General features: G+C 44.1%; 1 protein-coding gene across 4 annotated transcripts in view; it reads left to right on the top strand.

The window, feature by feature from the left end:
* Nucleotides 1–21,803, top strand: part of RNF130 (ring finger protein 130) — a 142,166-nt gene that overhangs the window by 26,199 nt on the left and 94,164 nt on the right. For all 4 annotated transcript variants that reach the window (XR_007127346.1, XM_047729214.1, XM_047729215.1 and 1 more), the window contains exon 2: nucleotides 9,288–9,482. Coding sequence is in view for 3 of the 4 variants with exons in the window: in XM_047729214.1 (XP_047585170.1) it covers nucleotides 9,288–9,482 (195 nt within the window). In the remaining variant the exon portion in view is untranslated. The remainder of the gene's footprint in view (nucleotides 1–9,287; nucleotides 9,483–21,803) is intronic.

The following is a 21,803-nucleotide window of genomic DNA, read 5'->3' as shown; positions in this document are numbered from 1 at the left end:
ATAAATGGAGGAAAAGAGGGGAATAGAGAAAATGTGATCAGTGCTTTCAGAAGTAGGGACAGATGGAGGAAAGTATAAAGAACTTAGGAATCACAGGATACAGGAGGACAAAGTAAAGTAACAGAAACGGATCCAAGTCTATCTTGTAAGCAGTATGCATTCACTAACCCTGGCGGCTGAAGCTCCGTTTGCAGTCTAATGAAAGAGAGACCCCCAGGCTGCTTCTCAGAGTGGTGATCTGTGCAAAAGTAAATAGGATTAAAGGGAGCCGAGTCTCCTGAAACGGCAGCATCAGTATTTAAAATAACTGTGCTTCCTTCTGATCACATTAAGTAACAAGATCTAGCAGTGGGTCTGATCATCTTGATTACCGGTGTTGGGTCTGCGAAGCTTAATTGCTGGGATGTTTTCATGTTTTTGCAGAATCTGCAGTGGCTAATGTAATTGCTCTTAGTTACAGAGTTACAGATGTTTTGTTGTCTACCTTCAGATGTGAAGAAAGCGTGAGATTTCATTTATGTGATGAAAATGAAGATGGTTTTCCCTCATTCAGATTCCACCAGCTTTTGAGTTCTGCCTACGCAGATCCTTCTCGAGAGTCCTTGCTAAAGATGTTAGTCTTCCAACAGCTTGCTCCTCTCCCAGAGAGCTGCCACGTCCTTTGAGTGAGGGAAGGAGCCAGAGGATGGGTGTCCTGGCTACCGCCCTGTGTCAAAGAACTTTCCCAAGGACGCTTTCTCCTCAGGTTTTGTCATCTTCTTGGTGGGCTTTCATAGCCAAGCATGGATCCTGGAGGGCTAAGAAAGCCCCTCAGCAGGCATAAAGCCCCCATCTCAACCATTGCTGCTTGACTCATACAAGAAGCCGGACTGCTCCAAGTGACAAATCCCTACTTAGATTGCTTGCAGTGGTCTGTGTCAGAACTGGAAGCTCAAAGCTAGGGCCACTTTTAGGGTTCAGGGATTCAACACTTAGCAGGGTTACTAGGGATCTTGTTCCTTTTGATCTCTCCCCTTTGCCATCCTAGCTTTAACTTAATCCCAGGATGGTTCACTCTTTATCGCACAATGGCTGCCAGCAACATCTGTAGCCACATGTTTCCTTATTCACTTCCCTGTGGCTCATCTTGGACTGTTATGTCTACTTGCCTGCCCCTGGAGCTGGAGCTCAGATTGGTGTCACTAAAAGCATATGGCAGGGTACAGGTGATCCGTAGATGCCCAAATTAAATAAGGTTTTTGGTTTTGTTTTTGTTTTTTGGGACAACTAACAGAATCTGCTTCAGACCCTAGGGTGATCCCTTGGTCCTGCCTGGAAGCGGGGCAAAGTAACCTGGGAACAAACAAACCAGACAGAGTGACCGTGTGCCCACCTGCCTGCCTCCTTGTGAACCAGTAAAGACATTCCATTACACCTGTTAGCTCATCAGGGTCAAGTGCAGTTTCTGTTTGGAATGGGAGAGAATGGACCCTTTCCTGTGTATAATTTTCCATATTTCTCTCCTGCTTCTTAGCTTGCTGTTTACCTGCTTTAGTTATATATACTGGAAACTGGATTTATAGAAGTAAAAAAGAGAAGTAATTTCTCAGGAAAGGGCCGATTGGCACAAGATGTTAGTAAACCTTCTTGTTCTAGTAAGAAAAAAGTATACCATCAGTGTGGAGAAATTCTAGCCCTGGAGAGTCCTCGACCTACATCCGGGTGGTCCCAGTCCTTAGTAACGTCAACACTGAAGGTTCAGGTGCAGGGAGATGCGTCAGGAAAGGAGACTAGGAAGGAGGGCTGTGAAGGAGGAGGGAGGGAGGGAGGAGGAAGAGCACCAGGAGGATGAGGGTCCTGAGAGCCAAGAGGAGAGAGTGCTCAGCTAAGGTGAATCTTACTGAGAGTCCGTGAGGAGGAGGACACAGTGTCCCAGGACTTAGCAATGCTGAGGTTATTGGTGCCTGTTAGCCAGAGCACTTTGATGGAGCAGATGAGTGCAGAGATGAAAATGTGATGAGGAATGAGTGGACACTGAGGAGGTAGGAATGGGCAGCTCTTGACAACAGTGAGAAATCTGTAAAATTGGAAGCCTTTTGAGAAATCTGCTTTCTTTTCTTAAGAAGGAAGGGACCAGCAGTTTTAATTGAGAGGAAAAAGATAAAGAGGGAATGATCACTAATATAAGGTTCCCCAAAAATCAAGAAAGGGTAGCGTCTGTAGGGTCTGTGATCAAAGGAACGAGACTGATACAAAGTGAAGGTCAAGCAAAGCTTTATTTCGCGCCAAGCATCAAGAATCAAACTGACCGGTCAGGGCTGTCTCTTACGAAAAGACAACGACGATGATCCTGACAAGGTCCCTCCCAAGAAAGCCGCTCTGGACGAGGCTGCTCCACACATGAGGCGGCTCCCCAGTCGGAGCCGCTCCCAAGAAGAGGCCACTCCCAAGAAGGCCGCTGCTGATGAGGCCACTCCCCAGACAGGGCTGCTCCCAAGAAGAGGCCACTCTGGAGGAAGCCGCTCCTAGGACGAGGCCGCTCCCAACAACGAAGAGGCGATGACGACAGCGACGATGACAAGGAGGACAACACCGATGACACAGACTCTGCTCCCCATGACGCCACTCTAACAAGGCTGCTCCAGAGAGAAGGCCACTGCTCTGGACGAGGCCGCTGCTAATGAGGTCGCTCCCTGGACAGGGCTGCTCCCCAGACAGGGCTGCTCTGGCGAGGCTGCTCCCCGGACAAGGCTGCTCCCTGGACAGGGGCTGCTCCGGCAAAGCCGCTCCCGGGACAGGGGCTGCTCCGGCGAGGCCGCTCCCCGGACAAGGCTGCTCCGGCGAGGCTGCTCTGGAGGAAGCCTCTTCCCTGATGATGCTGCTCCCGCAGGGCCGCTCACCGAGGAGGCCTCTTCCCAGACGAAGCCGCTCCCCGGAATGACGCAGATCCGGCGAGGCAGCGGCTCAGGGTTCGAGGCGAGGTTGCTGGCATCTAGGCAGACCCCTGTAGCGCCGCTGCCGAGGGTTGCGGTGTGTGGGCGGGGCCGCTGGCATCTGGGCTGCTGGTGTCTTGGTGGTGGCGAGGCTGCTGGCGGCTCGGGACCGCTGGCGGCTCTTATAGCTCTGACAAGAGTTGTTACAACTCTCACAGCTCTTACAAGAGCTGTTACAGCTCCTACAGCTTTTACAAGAGCTGTTACAGCTCCTACAGCTCTTCTCTCTCCGACGACTCTCCTTCGACGACTCTCCTTCTTCTGTTCCCGCCGACTCTCCTTCTTCCTTTTTCTTCCTTTGACAGCTCTCCTCCTCCCGACAGCCTCGAAGACCTTTATGGGGGTGGTTGAGCCCCGCCCCTACACAGGCAGCCAATTGAATCCCAATTCACCCCAGTGGATATATGTGCACCGCACCGATTGGACGTCTCCACCCCACCTGCCCCGCCCCTGCATCCGGGGTCCACAAGCCAGTTCCTCTGGGAGGGGCAGGCCCTTACAGCGTCCAGATCATTTTTCCTGGCCATTATGATAACAACTCCTACCAGAAAAGAAAAACATGAACAGAAGTGGAAGGGGGTTGGGGGAAAGGATAAGAAAATTAGAGGAACGAAGTAGATAGGAGGTTAAGAGAAAAATGGAACTTACAAATGAGTTAATGAGAAATTAAGACAAAAGGAAAGCAGAGCATTTCAACAAGACTAAACAAACACTGAAGATAAGTAATGAAAAGATGGTAGATTAAAGTGAAAATGTAGGGGCCTTAGTGGCTCAGTTGGTTAAGCAACTGCCTTCAACTCAAGTCATGATCCTGGAGTCCCAGGATCGAGTCCTACATTGGGCTGCCTGCTTGGGAGGGAGTCTGCTTCTCCAGCTGACCTCTCCCCTCTCATGCTCTCTCTCTCTCTCTCTCAAATAAATAAATAAAATCTTTTTTAAAAAGTGAAAATGTAGAAATTGTAAGTAAGTTATCTGTGGATGTGGATGAAGGGATGAAAGACATTTAAATCCAATTGCTGAACATTAAAAATTAAGAAACTGGAAACGCAAATAAGGAATTCTCTTTTGTCCTTTGAATCATAAAATTAGAATTTAACAGAGGGAAAATAAGGAAATTCAGGAGAAGAAGCAGGAAACCTAAAGATGAGATTCTAATCTCATGTAGAACTAGGGAGCAAAGAGCCAGAACGTACTTGACCAGGGAAACATCTAGACTCAGGGTAACTAGTTAGGCTTATCTTTATTTTTACGTCTTTCATAGGAAGCAGCTGGCAGAACATCAGGCTGGTCAGAACACTACCACAGGAAACAGTGGTCTTTGGCACAGACTCTTTATTTGTGTCCGTTTTTGTTCAGTCTCCGTCTGTCGTTCTCCCATTTCTCCCTTCGCCTAGAGGTCCATTGCCTCCTCTGTGCCACACGTACTGGAGGAGATGCTGGGTCTCGCGCTCGAGGAGAGACTCTGAGCAAACAGCCAGTTGCTAGGACGGTAAGATGAATGCTAAGGTGTGTGTCATCTCAGGGTGCCATGGAAACAGAGCACCCAGCTCAGGCTCAGGAGGCCAGGAGGGTGATCGGGAGGGGAGATTTTAGCAGAATCCTGAGGTTTGGGAGGACGTCAGCAAGGAAGCAGGGGGTGTGGACTTTCAGAGGGAGGAACCAAGATGCCCAGGCTCTGAGAGTGGGAGGTGCCCCGGGGGAGCTGGCTGTGCCCCAGCCCAGCAGGACTCTTTCCTATGGCAGTGGACTGGTGGTTCTCGGGTGCGGAAGGAGACAGGACCCACACAGTAATGCGGTGGGGCGCTTGCATTTTCCCACAACGAAGTCTAAGTCAGGTGAACCAAAGTGGGAGTTTGGGGCTGCTTGGGTAAGACAGAGTTTATTTATTGACTGACATCGTTACTCACAGAACCCTTGAAATATTTACATGCTCTTTGTGCCAGGTTATTCTTCCTCTATTCCCACCGCAGATGGGGTCGTCTTTTCAGAACTTGATTCTCTTACATTGATATAGTGTTGTAATGGGGGTTATGTGTCATCTTACTTGATTGTCAGGAGAGTTCAGGAGAAGGGCTTCGTCTTTGTCCTCTGTTCTGGTGCTGGTCCCTTCTGCACCCCCTGCTCACTGCCTAGCGGTTTTCCAGTGTTCCATCTGAGTTCCAGCCCCCAGGAGACCTTTACCGTTGTGTGGCTCTTTTCCTGGGTCTCTAAGCATCCTTCACGTTGTACTACTAACCCGTTTGCTGAGATTTCATTTCTGTGTCCGGCGTTGCTTTCTCAGTACACCTAGAGGTTCATTGAGACTCAAGACCAAGGTGTTGGGTTGTTGCTAAGCATCTGTGTTTGTTGAGGTGAGGGTTCCGTAATTGTTCCTGTCAGTAGTTGTTTGATTCTTATCAAGGAATGAGATTCTCATTACTGTTTCTGGATTCAGCAGGAAAGGCCGTACAGAAAAAACAGAAGTTTGGTCTCTCTGCAATACAACATTTTTTCAGGTTTATCGAAGTATAATTCACAAAATTGTAAGATATTGTAATGCAGTTTTTTTTTTAATTTTATTTTTGTAATGCAGTATTTTATATCATCTGTAATTTCATGTTTTCACGATAACTTCCCCAAAGTGTTTCCTCACATGATAACTAATAAATGCAAAGAAGTCAGAAGTTAAGTTCTCCTCTAGATTTGGCAGGTTTAAAAAAAAAAAAAAAAGGAAGTAAAATGATTTTGAATTTGAGCAAAATTGCTATTGATAAATTTTAATGGTTCTTAATTGCGTAGATATTTGATGCCATACTGCGTCCTCACTTAATAAATTGCTTCAAGTGTAAGCAACTGGTATTACATTGCGAAGTAGGACCACTGAACCTATTCGTCTTCAGTCCTCTTGGGAAGTTGTGTTAGAGCTGTTCACATTTTCACTGTTCAAGTTATTTTTTAATTACAGGAAGGGATGAATAGATAAAATAAACACACGACAGTATTAAGTGGTTATGAAAACCTCTTACTTTCTTTTTCCGAATAATGAAAACTCCTTCCTTGAACAGGAACTTGAATATCGTATTCTCCCTTATTATTTCATATTCTTGCTGATATAAATGTTCACAAAGTCCTTTTATGGACTATGACTTGGGTGAATTTTGGGAACAAGGATATTCTTCCGCTCATATAGTCTGTTGTTGGAATTTGTTTGGGTCCTGCAGTTGTGGGTAGAATCTGTTCTTAGTGGGTGGGGATTCCTTAAGAGAATTTTCAAGTTCTCCTTCAGTATGTTTGGTAGATTTTGCTCCATGGTTGCATCCTTTCCTGTGTCTTTTCGGTCTTGGAAATTATGACTGTTATCTTCTAAGAGGACGATGACACTGTCAGCACCACAGGGAGAGGGAATGAGACAGGAGCAGTAGGTGTTAGGAGCTGGGGATGTGGGGCGGACATGTGCTCTGAGCTGTGGGTGGATTTCACACACATCGATGCAGAAAATCCCCACGGCACCAAACTAGAACACTAGGACCAGATAAGATGAAACCCATAAAACTAAAGGAAAGGCAGTTGATTTTTTTTTTAAATTATAAGTGTGTATGTATATATGTATGTATGGATGTATGTATTGAATGCATGCGAGTAAGCATTCGGGGAAGGGGCAGAAGGAGAGGGAGAGAGAATTTCAAGCAGACGCCCCGCTGAGCACAGGGCTCAACACCGCGGCCCTGAAACCATGACCTGAGCCAAAATTAAGAGCCACACGCTCCAACTGAGCCACCCAGGTGCCCCCAAGAGAGTTAATTTTTTTAAAGCACTTAAGAGTAGAGGAATTATTATAGCCTTTTTCACATATATAACTCTCATGAGCTAAGAATTTTAACTCAGTCTTTGTTAGTAAAAGTTGAAGATGACATCATTGAGCCCAGGCGGTTGTTCAGCTAGTGAATAATTGATCTAGAATGTGAGCCCCGCGTCTTGCTGATTCCGTGACCGTCTTGTTGTTTCCTCCTTATGGCCCTGGGAATATGTGTGAAATCATAGGGAGCACAGGATAAGTTATAGAAAAATGACCATTTTTCTGAAGTATATACATCCTTTTGGGTATTCTTGATTCTGAATGTTCTTCCAGGGTTTGTGCAGCAGTGTGTTATGAAAAATAACAAACGAAACACTTAAACCAGCTCTTTGCTTGCTCTCTATGTATGGTATTGGAGGTTTTTCCAAGACAGGTTATCTAACACATATCCTAAATGCTTCTATTCTAAAGCAGCATAATTATCTGGGAAACAGATTCCACTGCAAGTGAACAGTCTGTTTCAGGATTTCAGAGTTTCACAATGCCTTCAGTGTGTCTTTCAGTAAATAGTTGACTACTGGGGCACCTGCCTTGGGCTCAGGTCATGATCCCAGGATCCTGGGATCTAGCCCTGAGAGGGGATTGGGCCTGCTTCTCCCTCTCCTTCTGCCCCTCCCCCAACTTGCGTGTGCATGCACACACGTTCTCTCTCTCCCTCTCAAATAAATAAAATCTTTAAAAATAAACAAAATAAGGGTGCCTGGATGCCTCAGTTGGTTAAGCGACTGCCTTCAGCTCAGGTCATGATCCTGGAGTCCTGGGATCGAGTCCTGCATCGGGCTCCCAACTCCATGGGGAGTCTGCTTCTCCCTCTGATCTCCTCCTCGCTCATGCTCTCTCTCACTGTCTGTCTCTCAAATAAATAAAATATTTTTTAATGTAAAATATGTTTAAAAAAATAAAAATAAACAAAAATAATTGCTAAAATTGTGATATAGGCTTTTTTTCCCATCCATTTACTTTGACTGAGAAAGGACTAAAGTTTCAGAGTGCAGAAATTGTTTAAGGAAAGGGGTGATATTTGTCAACAATGTAAATCATGACATTGTGAAATTATTTATGTCTCAGTTGTGTCAGGAGACCTCTGATAGCAAATACACTCTCATGATCCCTCACCACGATAATAAGAGAATTCGGGGTGAAATACAGTGTAAGTGGGAATGATAGATGTACCATTTCTCCCGTTAGTTGGCATCTCTACACTGTGTGGTTTAAGTGGCATGAACGTTTCATTTCTCTGGCTAAGTAGTGTGCTTCCAGGACGTGGAAAGATGTATTTCCCCACTGATGTCAACTTTTCATATAGTCGATTATTAATACTGATTTCGTATTTTTATATTTATTTGCTTTTACTGTTACTCTCTTGCCCTCCCTGCCCCCACCCCCACCCCAGCCAGTGCAGAGCCTAGGGCCGTCTTCTGGCATTGTGGATGGCGGTCTGCAGCCTTCTCCATTGCGATTCTTCCCCCCTCACCTTCTGGACCACCCTGCCGGTTCAAGTTCACCTGTTGGAAACATGAGGAGAGGGGGAGAGGAAGGAGCAGCCAGGGCAGGGCTGGGCAGGGCTGTTGTGACCATCTGTGCTGCCTCGAAGAGAGGAGCCTGGCCTTACAAGCTGCTGTGTACTCAACCGGTGTCTGGAACAGACTCCCCCCCCCCCCCACGCCCAGATCCACAGCAATAGCCGTGCAATCAGGGTCCCCAAGGGAGTGTCCTGGGGTCTGCATGCATCTTGTTAGAAAAGTGGATATAGTAAAGTTAATATATATATATCTTAATGTGGAATTGTAATTTTTACCAATAAATGTAAATTACAAGAATAATCTAGTTTCTAGTTTCATGTTATTTTAACTATTTGAACTTCCAATACAAGCCAGAACTTACCTTTGTAATTTCCTTAGACACTTATGAAGAAATTTGTTCAAACATGCTTGAATTTCAACAAGCCACTTGGTAACTGAAGCAAAGGTTAGTTTGGCTGCCTCGTTTACCTCAAGCAAAATCAGTCTCTCTCTGCAGCGTGGGGGTGGGGTGAGGCGGGGTGAGAAGAGGGTGGGGGTAGGGTAGGGGTGTGGAGAGAAGAGTAAGTGCCAACGAATGAGCAGAAGTCAGGGGTAGATCACTCAGTCACCTGGGTGTTGGGGGATGAGGGTGTCTCTGTTTGCCCTTTTGTCCCCCTCTCTTCACTAGCCTACTCTGGGCATTGTCAGTCTGTTTTTCCTTTGTCAGCCTATGACGTTAAATAGGATTTTTCACGGTTTTCATTTGCATCACAGGTAACATGTTAATGGAGCCTCTCTCTCCCTGTACAGATGAGGGTTCAGGTTCATGGGTATATTCATAGTTCTGCTGGCAGGGAGCTGCTCAAAGTGCTTTGGATACACCCAGTATTTGGGGAACAGTTGAGCACTTTGATAAAGATTTGATTGATTTTATTTATGTTGAGAAAAATTAATGTTGTTTTTTTCTTTTCTGTTTAGTTGCTGATCATCTGGGCTGTGATCCTCAGACACGGTTCTTTGTCCCTCCTAACATCAAACAGTGGATTGCCTTGCTGCAGAGGGGAAATTGCACATTTAAAGAGAAAATATCACGGGCTGCTTTCCACAATGCAGTTGCCGTAGTCATCTACAATAATAAATCCAAAGAGGAGCCCGTCACCATGACTCATCCAGGTAAACAGAACAAGGGGGGCTGTAAATTTTGTTGTTCCTTCTAGAAATTAGTGCTTTGTAGGTAAGCATTTTACCACCACAGAACCATATCATTTACAACATAATTCTATGATTATATTCATTTTTTAATATTCATTTTTGGTATTACCATTCGTTTCTTGAGATGCATTTCTTTTTCCTTTAGTTGAATTTGTTTCTTAAATAATGATTTTGAGAGTCTGTAAAACTTGCACTTACTAAATAACTGGCTGTGATGGAATCCTTAGTCATTTTGCATTTCTACATTTCACTTAATAACTTTGCAAAATGACATGTTCCATTGAGAATCATTCATCTAGGTTATGGACTCTGAAGGATTACCTCTTCAAGGAGGATGCTTTTTATCTTATCAGGATAAATGTCTAAACGGACTCAGTAGTAACTGTCCTCATTTCTTGTGGGAGCATTTGAGGTTATCTCTAATTTAACTGCTTTAGTAACAAGAGTTGCAATTTATTGAGCACTTACTATATATATGCCAGACACTGGACTACAAGGGGTTTTGGGGGGGGTTGTTTTTTTAATAGACTTTATTCTTCAGAGCAGTTTTATGTTCCCAGCATAGCTGAGTGGAAAGTACGGAGATTTCCCCTACAGCCCCACACAGGCAGGGCCTCCCTCACTATCGGCCTCCCCCATCTGGAGCTGTGAATGCGTTACAGGTGGTGAACCTACAGCGATGACCTCTAATCACCCACGGTCCATAGTTTACTTGGAGGGTCACTACTGCTATGGAACATTCTATGGGTTTGGACAGATTTGTACCCACTGTGACGATATCATACCGACTATGTTCACTGCCCTAAACATCCTCGGCACTCTGCCTATCCATCCCTTCCCCCATCCCTCCCATTTCTTCACCCCTTGGCAACCACTGATAAATTTTTTTACTATTTCCATAGTTTTGCCTTTTCCAGAATGTCCTGTTGTTGGAATCATAACAGCATCTAGCCTGTGCATACCGGCTTCTTTCAGTTTGTAGTATACATTTAGGTTTCCTCCCTGTCTTTTCATGGCTTGATAGTGCATTTCTTGTGAATGCTGAACAGTGCTCCATTTTCCAGATGTACCGCAATTTATCTGTCACCTACTGAAGGACATCTTGCTTACTTCCGAGTTTTGGCAATTATGGATTAAGCTGCTGTAAACATTCGTGTGCAGGTTTTTGTCTAGATGTTAGTTTTCAGATCCTTTGGGTGCGTGATTGCTGAGTTGCGTGGTAAGCGCGCGTTTCATTTTATAAACTGCCAGACCGTCCTCCCCAGCGGCTGTACCGTTTTGCAGGTCCACCAGCAATAAATGAGAGCTTCTCTTGTTCCACATCATCGCAAGCTTTGCTGCTGTCTGTGTTCTGGATTGTGGCCATTCTAATGAGTTGTTTTAATTTGTGTTTCCCTGCTGACATGATGTGGCGCTTTTTTTTTTTTTTTTTTTTTTTTTTTTTTTTTCCTTTGTAACTACTTGCTTCCATATTTTTTTTTTTTTTTTTTTTTTAAATTTTTTTATTTTTTTCAGCATAACAGTATTCATTATTTTTGCACCACACCCAGTGCTCCATGCAATCCGTGCCCTCTACAATACCCACCACCTGGTGCCCCCAACCTCCCACCCCCCACCCCTTCAAAATTCTCAGATCGTTTTTCAGAGTCCATAGTCTCTCATGGTTCACCTCCCCTTCCAATTTCCCTCAACTCCCTTCTCCTCTCCATCTCCCCTTGTCCTCCATGCTATTTGTTATGATCCACAAATAAGTGAAACCATATGATAATTGACTCTCTCTGCTTGACTTATTTCACTCAGCATAATCTCTTCGATGTGGCGCTTTTTAATCCATGTTTTCATCATCCTCGCCGTAGCTGTACATGGTGTAGGCACTCCCATCTTCTAGAACTAGGAGAGCGCAGCAAGAGTCAGACCCGTGGGTTCGCCAGTGGTCTGTCATCTCCCAGAGTTGAAACCTAGATAAAGCTGAGTCTGTGTTCATAAAGGTTTTAAAGTTTAATGTCGTATTTAAATAATGTTAGACATAATCAGTTTTAGACAGTAATCTTGCAGAGGCATCTGCACCCCAATTGAGGGTCACCTTTTGTGTCTACTTTGGTAAGAGTAATGAGATGGATTTCAATTTTATTGTTCTGTGACTTGTTTTCTTCCTTTCAAATTAAGCCTTTTAGAATGAAACTGTATTTTTTCTAGTTGCAAAAGTAGTAACACATGCTCATTGTAGAAAAGCTGAAACAATAGTAAAACACAAAGAATAAAAGAGAGTGAGTGATCTTCACTATCCAGAGATCACTGGAGTCCTGTAGCTTTTAATTTCTTCAGGGAAACCACAGGGAGATAAAGGGACAGCCTGTTTCAGCAGGCCATCTGTGTGGGAACACTGAATTAGAGACATGGGGCTTTTCTGCTCTAGGTCTCAGAGCAGCTGCTAATTTGTTCTCCTCGGCTGTTTTAGAGCAAAGAAAAACTATTTGAAATTTTGGACCTGATCATTCCATACTGATTTCTTTTACTGAAAGCATGAAGAAACCTGGAGAGAGAGAAATTCATTTGAGCAAAATGTATTTTTCTTTCCTGGTGGTGGTAGTTTACAGACATAAAGCTGCAAAGAAGTAGCTAGAATGAGTCTTCTAAATATGAGAAGATCTGGAGATTATAAGAGAGGAAATTGATTTTTTTTAAAGATTTTATTTATTTATTTGACAGAGAGAGATCACAAGTAGGCAGAGAGGCAGGCAGGGAGGGGTTGGGGGGAAGCAGGCTCCCTGCTGAGCAGAGAGCCCGACCTGGGGCTCAATCCAGGACCCTGAGATCATGACCTGAGCTGAAGGCAGAGGCTTAACCCACTGAGCCACCCAGGCGCCCCAGAAATTGATTTTATTAATGATTTTTGTTTTAAAAAGGTTGGAAGCCTCTATAAATAATCACAGATCTCCCCTCATGTGTGTTCCTTAAAATGTTAGTTTATTCCAGTGTTTTCAGAGATGACCCAGGACTGAAAAAAGGCAAGTGGTGAAATAAGCTTAGGAAAATGCTTGAAATGTAGTCCGCTCTCACGGGTTCCTGAGAGACATGCTAAGATCTCTGAGAGTCTTCGGGTTAAGAACTTGTCCTACGTAGATTAACCTGTGGTTTCCCAAATCGATTTGACCATGTACCCCTTTCGTCACAGGTTAGTGTGGAGCAGTACGAGGAAGGAACTTCAGGTTTGAGGGTCTAGTGTTACGAAGTGGGACGTGGTAAGGCAAACGGAATCAAAGCAGACGTGAGAGCAATGAGAAATGGCTTTATGCTGTAATTACACACAGAAAAAATCAAAGTAATCTGGGAAACTAAATTGGTACAGTACTTTGGAGAGAAATTTGGCATTGTGTGATATCGCTAAAGAACTGCTACATTGTGATCTGGGAATTCCTTGCCTGTATACCTCCTCCAGAGTACTTTCCAGACTTTACTGTGCATACAGGTTACCTGGGCATTTTGTTAAAATGCAGACTCTGATTCAGCATATCTGGGGTACAGCCTGAGATTCTGTATTTTTAACAAATTCCTAGCCGATGCTAATGCCTCTGGTCCACAGCTCTTGCTTTGAGAACAAGGAAGACAGGAAACCTAGGTTTTAGTCCTAGCTTTTCCACTGACTTGCTGGGGGACATAGGACAAGTTGCCTCCTGCCTGGGAAGGCCTCTCGTGACTCTAAACCCAGGTTCTGTGGAAGGCCTTGAATCCCCGTCATGGAGGACAATCGTTTGCCTTCTTATGAGCTCTCCCACTTTCTGCCTCCGACCGTGTGGGAGCCAGTGGGGAGATTTCGTGTATTTACACAAGCATCGGGGACCCCTCCCTGTCATCCTCCAGACCTTTGTTACTCTTGCCTGTGTGCATGAGAAGCACACGAGAGTGTTCGTGGCAGCGTTATGTAACAGCATTTATTGGGAACACCCAGATGTCCATCACGGGAGAATGGAGGGATTGTGGCGTATTTATAGAGTGGTTAACTGTCAGTGAGTTAAAGCCACACGTATTTATATGACTAAATCCCAAAAACATAATAATGAGCATAAAAGAGTAAGTTGTAGAAGAATATGTACAAATAACATAAAAATGAATGTGCATTTAAAAATGCACAACTGTAGCTGCCATGTATAGATAGATATGAATAAAATAGCAGGAGTACAAATTAGATGAACAAATATCAAGTTTTGGGATAATGGGTCTTTCTGGAAAGGAGATTTTTTGAGGGGCGGCGAATTTAGGATCAGGGGGAAGTATGTGAGGAGGTTCGGACGAGCCAATCATGTGTCACTTCTTAAGCTGAGGGTTGAGTACGTAGATGTTCATTATATTCTCTCTTATTCTTGGGCTTTGAAATATTTCAAAGTAAAAATCGTAAGAAAAACTGTAAAGGATTAAAAGTAAGCAGAAGTGGCCTTTCTGGCTGTGACCAAGTAAGGAGATCACCGGATTTTCTTTTCAGAAGAAAACGACTCTAAAACTGGACAAAACTGACAAAGCAGCCCCTTCAGTGTTCTGGAAATCAACCAGAGGCATATAACAATCTGAGGCTCATTGATGTTTTGAACAGCTGCCAGACTTTGGGTGGGAACAATGGGAAGCTGTGGTGTTTGGCCCGGGGCTGCTTCCCACACTCCCCAAGCTATGTTGCTGGGGGTTTCTGCTGGGGCAGGGCGGGTGGCAAGGACAGAGGGCTAGCCCAGCAGTGACAGAAGGGTGGGTGACACCATGCCCGACACTGTTGTCTCTGGAAGTGACGTCTTGGGGACTGGCAGGTGGAGGAACGTCAGTGTCTATCTCAAGTATGTTCTTGTCTGAGACCACATGCTCCGTGATTTTGGAGCTGAAGCTGTTTACATTCCCGGACGACCTTGAGACTCTGTGCCTGCAGGTAGGAGACAGGACTGGCAAGAGTAAACCAGGCGGGACTGGAAGTGGCCACGGCTTTGAACACTCTTCTCTCCCTACACCCAGATCCATTAGCAGATGATATCAGCCTTACCGATTTGAGATGTTTGAGCACCCGTGTCCAGTAACTGGCTGACAGCTAGTCTTGGAAGAATATTAAATAAATAAGAAACTGAGCAGAGACATCAGTGGAAGAGACACCACAGAGGAAGCAGACTTCACAGGTCTAACCCAGCTATGCTACTGAACAAAAAGCAGGCAAACAGACAAGGCAACAGCAGCAACCTTAAGGGGAAAAAAAAGATCAGAATGCAGAGTTGAGACATTTTATTGTCCAAAAGGTCTGGTTTTTAACAAAAGATGACAAGCTAAGCAAAGAAATATGAAAGTGTGACTCATACTCAGAATCTGCAGGGGCACCTGGGTGGCTCAGTTGATTAAGCATCTGATTCTTGATCTCAGCTCAGGTCTTGATCTCAGGGTCGTGAGTTCGAACCCCTCATTGGGCTCTGCACCAGGCACGGAGCCTATTTAGAAAATAAATAAAAGAAAAAGTCAGCAGAAGCTGCTTCTGAATATTCTCAGATGCTGAATTTAGCAAAGAAAGAATTCAAAGGAATTAACGTACATTTGGAGAACTGAAAGAAATGATATTTAAAGAATTAAAAAGAAAAATATGACAATAGTGAATGGCCCCAGAAGCCAACACTTAGAGATTCTCAATAAAGGATAGCAAAATTATGGAAAAGAGCCACATGGAAATCATGGAGTTGAAGAGTACAATATTGGGAATGAAAAACATCATTTGAGGACTTGAATAGCGGATTCAAAACAACAGAAGAATCTGTGAGCTTGGAGGTAGAGCAATAGAAATTATCACTCAGTAGAACAAGTTAGAAAAAAAAAAAAAAAAACCTGAAGAAAATGAACAGAGCCTCTGAGGCCTGTGGGACACTGTCACATTCCAGAGGACCCAGAGTGGCAGAAAAACTATTCCAAGAAATAATAGCTGACAACTTTCCAAATAATATGCTTTGTAGAAATTAATAAGGTAATCCTAAAAATCAAAGTACCTAGGATAGCCCAAAGAATTTTGAGAAAGTACAACCATGTCGGAAGACTTCAGTAATCAGGGTGTGTGGCATTGGCATAAGGATGGGCCCGTAGACTGATGGGTCAGAACTGAGAGTCTACAAATAAATCCTTTAATGCTCAGTTGATTTTCAGCAAAGGCGCAGTGACCTTTCTGTGGGGAAAAGATAGTCTTTTCAACAAGTAGTCCCAGAAGGGTTGTCCTCCAGATGCAAAAGACAAAAAAGGATGAAGACCCTTACCTTCCAGTTTATGAGAATGACTTCCCAATAGATAATAGACAAAATGTAAGAAGTAAAACCACATAAATTTCTAGAAGAAATCATAGGAGAAAGTCTTTGGCATTTAGGACAGAAAGTTCTTACTCCAAAACACTATCCATAAAAGACAAGAATAGTGTTAGTCTTCAGAAGTTGTTATTCAGAAGATACCATGAAGAAAATGAAAAGACAAACCCACAAACTGGGAGAAATTATTTCCAGCTTATAGATCTGATGATATATGGCTGGTATATGAAGAATTCTTAGAAATTGGCAGTAATAATGGGGCGCCTGGGTGGCTGAGTGGGTTAAAGCCTCTGCCTTCGGCTCAGGTCATGATCCCAGGGTCCTAGGATCAAGCCCTACATCGGGCTCTCTGCTCCGCGGAAAGCCTTCTTCCTCCTCTATCTCTCTGCCTGCCTCTCTGCCTACTTGTGATCTCTGTCAAATAAATAAATAAATAAAATCTTAAAAAAAAAAAGAAGAAATTGGCAGTAATAAGACAATTTTACAATGGGCAGAGGATGTAATGATTTAGCATTTCATCAATTATTAGAAAACAGTTGAAACAATGAGATATTATTTCACACTCACTAGAATGACTACAATAAAAAAAGTCAGATATGACCGTGTTTTGTTGAGGATGTGAGTAAACTGAAACCCTTGTGCATTGTTGGTAGGAATGTGAAATAATACAACCAGTTTGGAAAACAGGCAGGGTTTTTTTAAGTGATGCACAAATTTATCATATTTCCTGCTTCCGGGAATCTACCTAAGAGAAATGAAAACAATGAGTTGTCCACATGCAGACTTGTGCATGAGTACTCATTGCATTATTTACAGAAGTCTAAATGGTGGAAACAGCACGAGTGGTGTCCATCAGCCAGCCAGTGGAAAAACAACACGGCGTAGCTGCAGGACGGAACACAGTTCAGCAGTTACACGGAGTTGACCACTAACACCTGCAGCAATGCAGATAGACCTCTGAAAGCCTTATGCTCGGGGGAAGCCCAGAGTTAGAAACATCTGCGAATGGCATAATTTCTAGACTCTAGGGGAGTCCCACTTGTAGAGACACGAGGCAGGTTAGTGCGTGTACGGGCTGGGGGCTGGGTGTGCAGACCACCCACTTGCAGGCACAACAGAACTTTAGGGGGTAATGAAAACATTCTAGAACTGTCTGGTGGTGGTTGCACACCCCCTGTGAATTTACCCAAATCATTGAATTTACATTTCTAGAAAGTTATGGCATGTAAAGTAACACTTCTTTAAACTTGTTCAAAAGTGGGATCTGGGACATCCAACTGGCTCAGTCGGTGCAGCATGTGACTCTCGATCTTAGGGTCATGAATTTGAGCCCCATGTTGGGTGTAGAGATGACTTTTTTTTAATGTGGTACAGGCTAAAGGTCAAAAGCAACACAAAAATTCTTAAACTGGAAGCTTCGTTTGAGTTGTACGCCTGTAAGTATTCTTACTTTGAGAGACTCATAGCAGGTGCTCATGAGGTGATCTCTGGTGACTTTGGTTCTCATTTTCAGTGTTCAGGGTGGAATGTTACAGGCCAGATAAGGATAGAATGATGTTAAAATGTGAGACAAGGGCACCTGGGTGACTCAGTGGGTTGGGCCTCTGCCTTCGGCTCAGGTCATGATCTCAGAGTCCTGGGATCAAGTTCCACAATAGGCTCCCTGCTCGGCAGGGAGCCTGCTTCCCCTCTCTCTCTGCCTACTTATGATCTCTATCTCTCTATTTGTCAAATAAATAAATAAAAATCTTTAAAAAAAATAAAATGTGAGCCAAAAAAATGTAAAAATGAAGACAACCACTTTGCTTTACAAGGAGTAGAGACATACTAAGTGTCTGTGTGTGTGAAACCGGAAGATTACCTCTCAAGTCGTGACCTAAACACAGAGGTTAAATATTTCAGAGTTATGAATTCTCTGTCTGAACCAAGCTGCTCTAGGATGATGCAGTTTATTTTATTTAACCTGAAAAGTTACACAGATTATTTAAATGAAAGCATGGATGTATTGTTAACAAAAGCAGTGGAAATAAATCCATTCATTGAAAAGATTTCTGAAGTACACTTTATTTTTTATTAACATATAATGTATTATTTGTTTCAGGGAGGCAGGTCTGTGATTCATCAGTCTTACACACTTCACAGCACTCACGATAGCACATACCCTCCCCCATGTCCACCACCCAACTACCCCATCCCTCCCATGCCCCTCCCCTCCAGCAATGAAATACACTTTTACCTTTAATTTTTACTTTTAATTAGAGAAAAATTAAAATGCCATTTTGTTTGGGAATTTGTGGATTTTGCTTAAATAGGCTCATTTTAGGGTGTGAAAGGGTCTTGGTTGTTTCTTGATAGGAGAACTTTTGCCCTTTCTTCTTTGAACCCCTGAGCTATTGTTCATCACGTGCTGTTTTCCAAGTAGAATTCTGTCTTGGTGTCAGTCCGTTCTCCACGGCGGTGCACCTGTTAACATATTCCTCACCCCAGAAAAGTGTCATGGAATATTTTTTCTGGCTCACAGATCTGTGCTTCCAAAGCAGTCCCACTCTCTTCTACTTTCTTCACCTTTCAGAATTATATTTAAGGGTCTATAACTGACCTGTAATTCGCCACAGGATTCTGCATCATCTTTTTAGTTACAAAAGCAAAATTAAAACTCTGTCAGATCATAGGGCACCTCTAAAATAGCAAAGAGTTTGGCATTGACAGTCACAAGGCTGGAACTGGAATCCCAGACCCAGTGATGACTAGTCTTAGGACTTTGGGTGAAGGAGTCTTTGAACCATCGTCCTCCTTTGTACAACAGCGAGGGCTTCTGCCTAATCACCTAATAGGATGATTGTGACTTTATTGAGCTAATGAATTTGTTAAAGTTTGCAGTTGTTATTTATTCTTCATGTGTCTTGAATGAGCACTACCTCATTTATAATTATGGAATCAGTGTACTTATTTCTCTAACTTTAAGACTAGTACTTATTTTTTTAAATTCCCAAGTCTACTTTTTCTTTGTTCTTCTGGCCTTTCTTCCCTGTGACATAATTGTTTCAAGCACATTTGGTGTAAAATAGTTCATCCACAGATACTAAATTACATTTGCTCTTGCCAAGCGTTCTATGAGCGACCCTTTAGGGCTCTACAGAAGAAGTAAGTGTATGCGAGTGCGGGTCCTTAAGGAACATTTACTCCAATAGGGAGACAGACATGCGTGCAATATTTGGGACCACTGAGTGCTGACTTAGGAGGACAGGCCTCAGTATTACCAAGAACGAGTTCCTGACTCTGAAGGCTGGCAGGAACCAATCAGAGGACTTTAGAGAGGAGCCTTTCATTGTGCTAGGCCCTGCTTGGTTGTTGGGATTGGACCAGAGAAGACCCCACCGTGGGGGAACCGCGTGAGTCAGAGACCTGCCTGGAGGGGCAGGCGTCTGAGGGTGAGGGCGGAGTATTAGGCTGGGTGGGTAACAGCAAGCGGAGGGATTTGGCTTCCATATGCTAATTCATGAACAGATATTTTTTGAGCTCCTGTCAGGTCTCCAGGTGTACAAGACCCACGTGAGAGCTGCTGCTTTCGTGGAGTTATGATCAGGCAGAGAAGATAAACATTGAATCAGAGAGGATAATTACAAGACATCGTTAAGAGGCCAACCTAGTTCTGCAGAGTCAGAGAGGGCTGTCCTGAGGAGGCGATGTTTGAACGGGAATTCACAAGTTGAGAACAGTCTTCTAGGCAGGAGAACCCTCAGAGGAGAAGCTCAGAGGTGGGAAAAAGCAACGTGAAAGCCATTTTAGATACCGGGGGGAAGGTTGGGTGAGGGGGTGGACGGGGCATAGTAAATTCAACTTCAAGGCCTCTTCCTCACAGCAGCTGTGTGCCAAGGCAGGGACTAGTCATTAGGATTTAGGATTTAGGATTTGCAAGCCGTGGGAGGCGTAGTCCTTGGTGAGACTCAGTGGCCGCCTCGGTCATGGCGCTGCGCTGGGGCTCAGCGTGCAGGGTCGCATGCCTGCCTCAGCCAACACACTGGGCTGCCGAGCCGCTCTGCTCTGTAGCCGGCTGCTGCTCTTAAGCAGCTGGGAGGTTTTTCCTGGCTTCTCTGCCCTCCCAGTGTGGGCTTGGGAGACCCAGCAGGAAGCATTGGGTGGGGGTATGCAGGGAACTAGCAGTGGCCAAGCAGACCCCACACAGTGTGGGCTCCCCTCTCCCCTCCCCAGGTGAAGAGCCTGGGAGGAGGGGGGCCCTGGGACACTCTCCATGATCGGGGTCAGGGAGATGCTGTTTCAGCTGAGCCAAGTGACACTAGATGGAGGCCTAGTAGCCTCTGGGGATGGGGTGAGCTTAGCACCGGCCCAGCACACACAGGGTCTCAACCCTCTTCTGGCCCCCCCTCTTTCCAGCAGAGCAGTCCTCAACATGCCATAAGTCTCTGCTCTTCTGGCTGTGCTTGTGCTCCAGAGAGAGTCCTTCTGCACTGAAACACGCTTGCTGGCCTGCCACATTCGTGTGCTGCTGCTGCCCCATCCCTCCACAGAGCCCCTTCTGTCCCTATTGTCCACGTAAGGTGCAAGGACACTTGCCTCCGAGTAACAGCCTATAACTCATAATCTCAAGGAGTGGACCCGAAGGTACGTGTCTCAGTCTTCCCGGGCTGGCCTGTCAGTTCAGCCCACCCTCCATTCAGTCAAGAAACCTTAGATCAGTACCTCTCTGTGCACTGCAATGGGAACTACCATGAGTTCATAAGAGTCCAAAAAAACAACCCCAGGAGACCTGGGTACCCCCTCAGTGCATGTACCATCCTGGGTCTCTGCGGTCTCCAGAGCGCCTTGTTGAACCTCCCTGATGGTGTTCTCCTGTTATCTTGGTACTTGCACACTTGACGGGCAGAAGGGAAAAAGGACTGCAGCCTTCTTTATGTGAAAGCATGTATCTTGCTGTTCTCTGCAGCGGTCAGCAGAATGCTGTGAGCAAAATAAGTGTGCACTGCACTGAAATGATTTCATGAAGATACTTAGTTTTATTGAGCTTTCCTTCCACTTAAGGACAGAGTTTATAACTGACCTAAAAATTACACATTGTTAAATATAAATATTTTGTTTTCTTGCTTTGTCAACGATGTTCCAAGAGCTTGCCTATGTTTGTTTTACTGAATGCCCTTCATCGGGTGCCTGAAGGACATCTTTCCCAGTGCAGTGTCCGTGACATCATTGACAGGAAGGACAGCTCAATTTGTGGTTTTATTCGTTACCTCTAGTTAGAGAATGAGTTCTTTGTAATGTAGCTAGCGGATCTGTGGTAGTATAAAAGGGAAGTTACAGGCTCTTGGATAGTTTAAAATGTACATTTGTCTGAAAGTTAAGGATTTATTTTCTTGGACTTTAAAAATTTATATAGGCTTTACTGTTACTGTTTATCAGTCTTCCATTATGTCAAACCATTGTCAAGTTGGAAATCTCTTACGGTTTTATCTGTGGACAGTCTTTCCATTGTTAGTAGAAAAATGTAATTTAGATAAAGATGCAACCAAATAATAATGTTGCTTTTCAGTCTTGGTATCAGCCAGCATTATCAGGTGCTTCTTACTGTTCCTTTGGCTGCTTGCACAGAATTACTTAAATGGCCCTTTACCTTCTTTTTCCCATCATACTTCTTAAAGAAAAAAAACACTTCTATAGCTCTATATTTATTATCGAGCAATAAATAGGAAAATATCACTTTGTACAGTATAGAAAATTTACTTTGTGAATATAAAAAATCATTTTATGAAAGCAAGTAAAGATAAATCATAAACATATTGTAAAATATCTTTAAATATCAGTAATTTGGGCCCCTTAGTGTAAGTCTAGTATCTTTATCCTAAAAAAAACCATCACAAAAATAGAGTCACACTGTTGTTTTAGTGCTTAAAGTTTTTTTTGTTCTAATTGAATATGGATTTAATTACCTCAGAAAAGATGGAGCCTACAGTTTAAATGTACT

Source organism: Lutra lutra, chromosome 5 (genome assembly GCF_902655055.1).
Source record: "Lutra lutra chromosome 5, mLutLut1.2, whole genome shotgun sequence".
Taxonomy (NCBI): Eukaryota; Metazoa; Chordata; class Mammalia; order Carnivora; family Mustelidae; genus Lutra; species Lutra lutra.
This window is presented reverse-complemented; position numbering and strand designations above follow the sequence as displayed.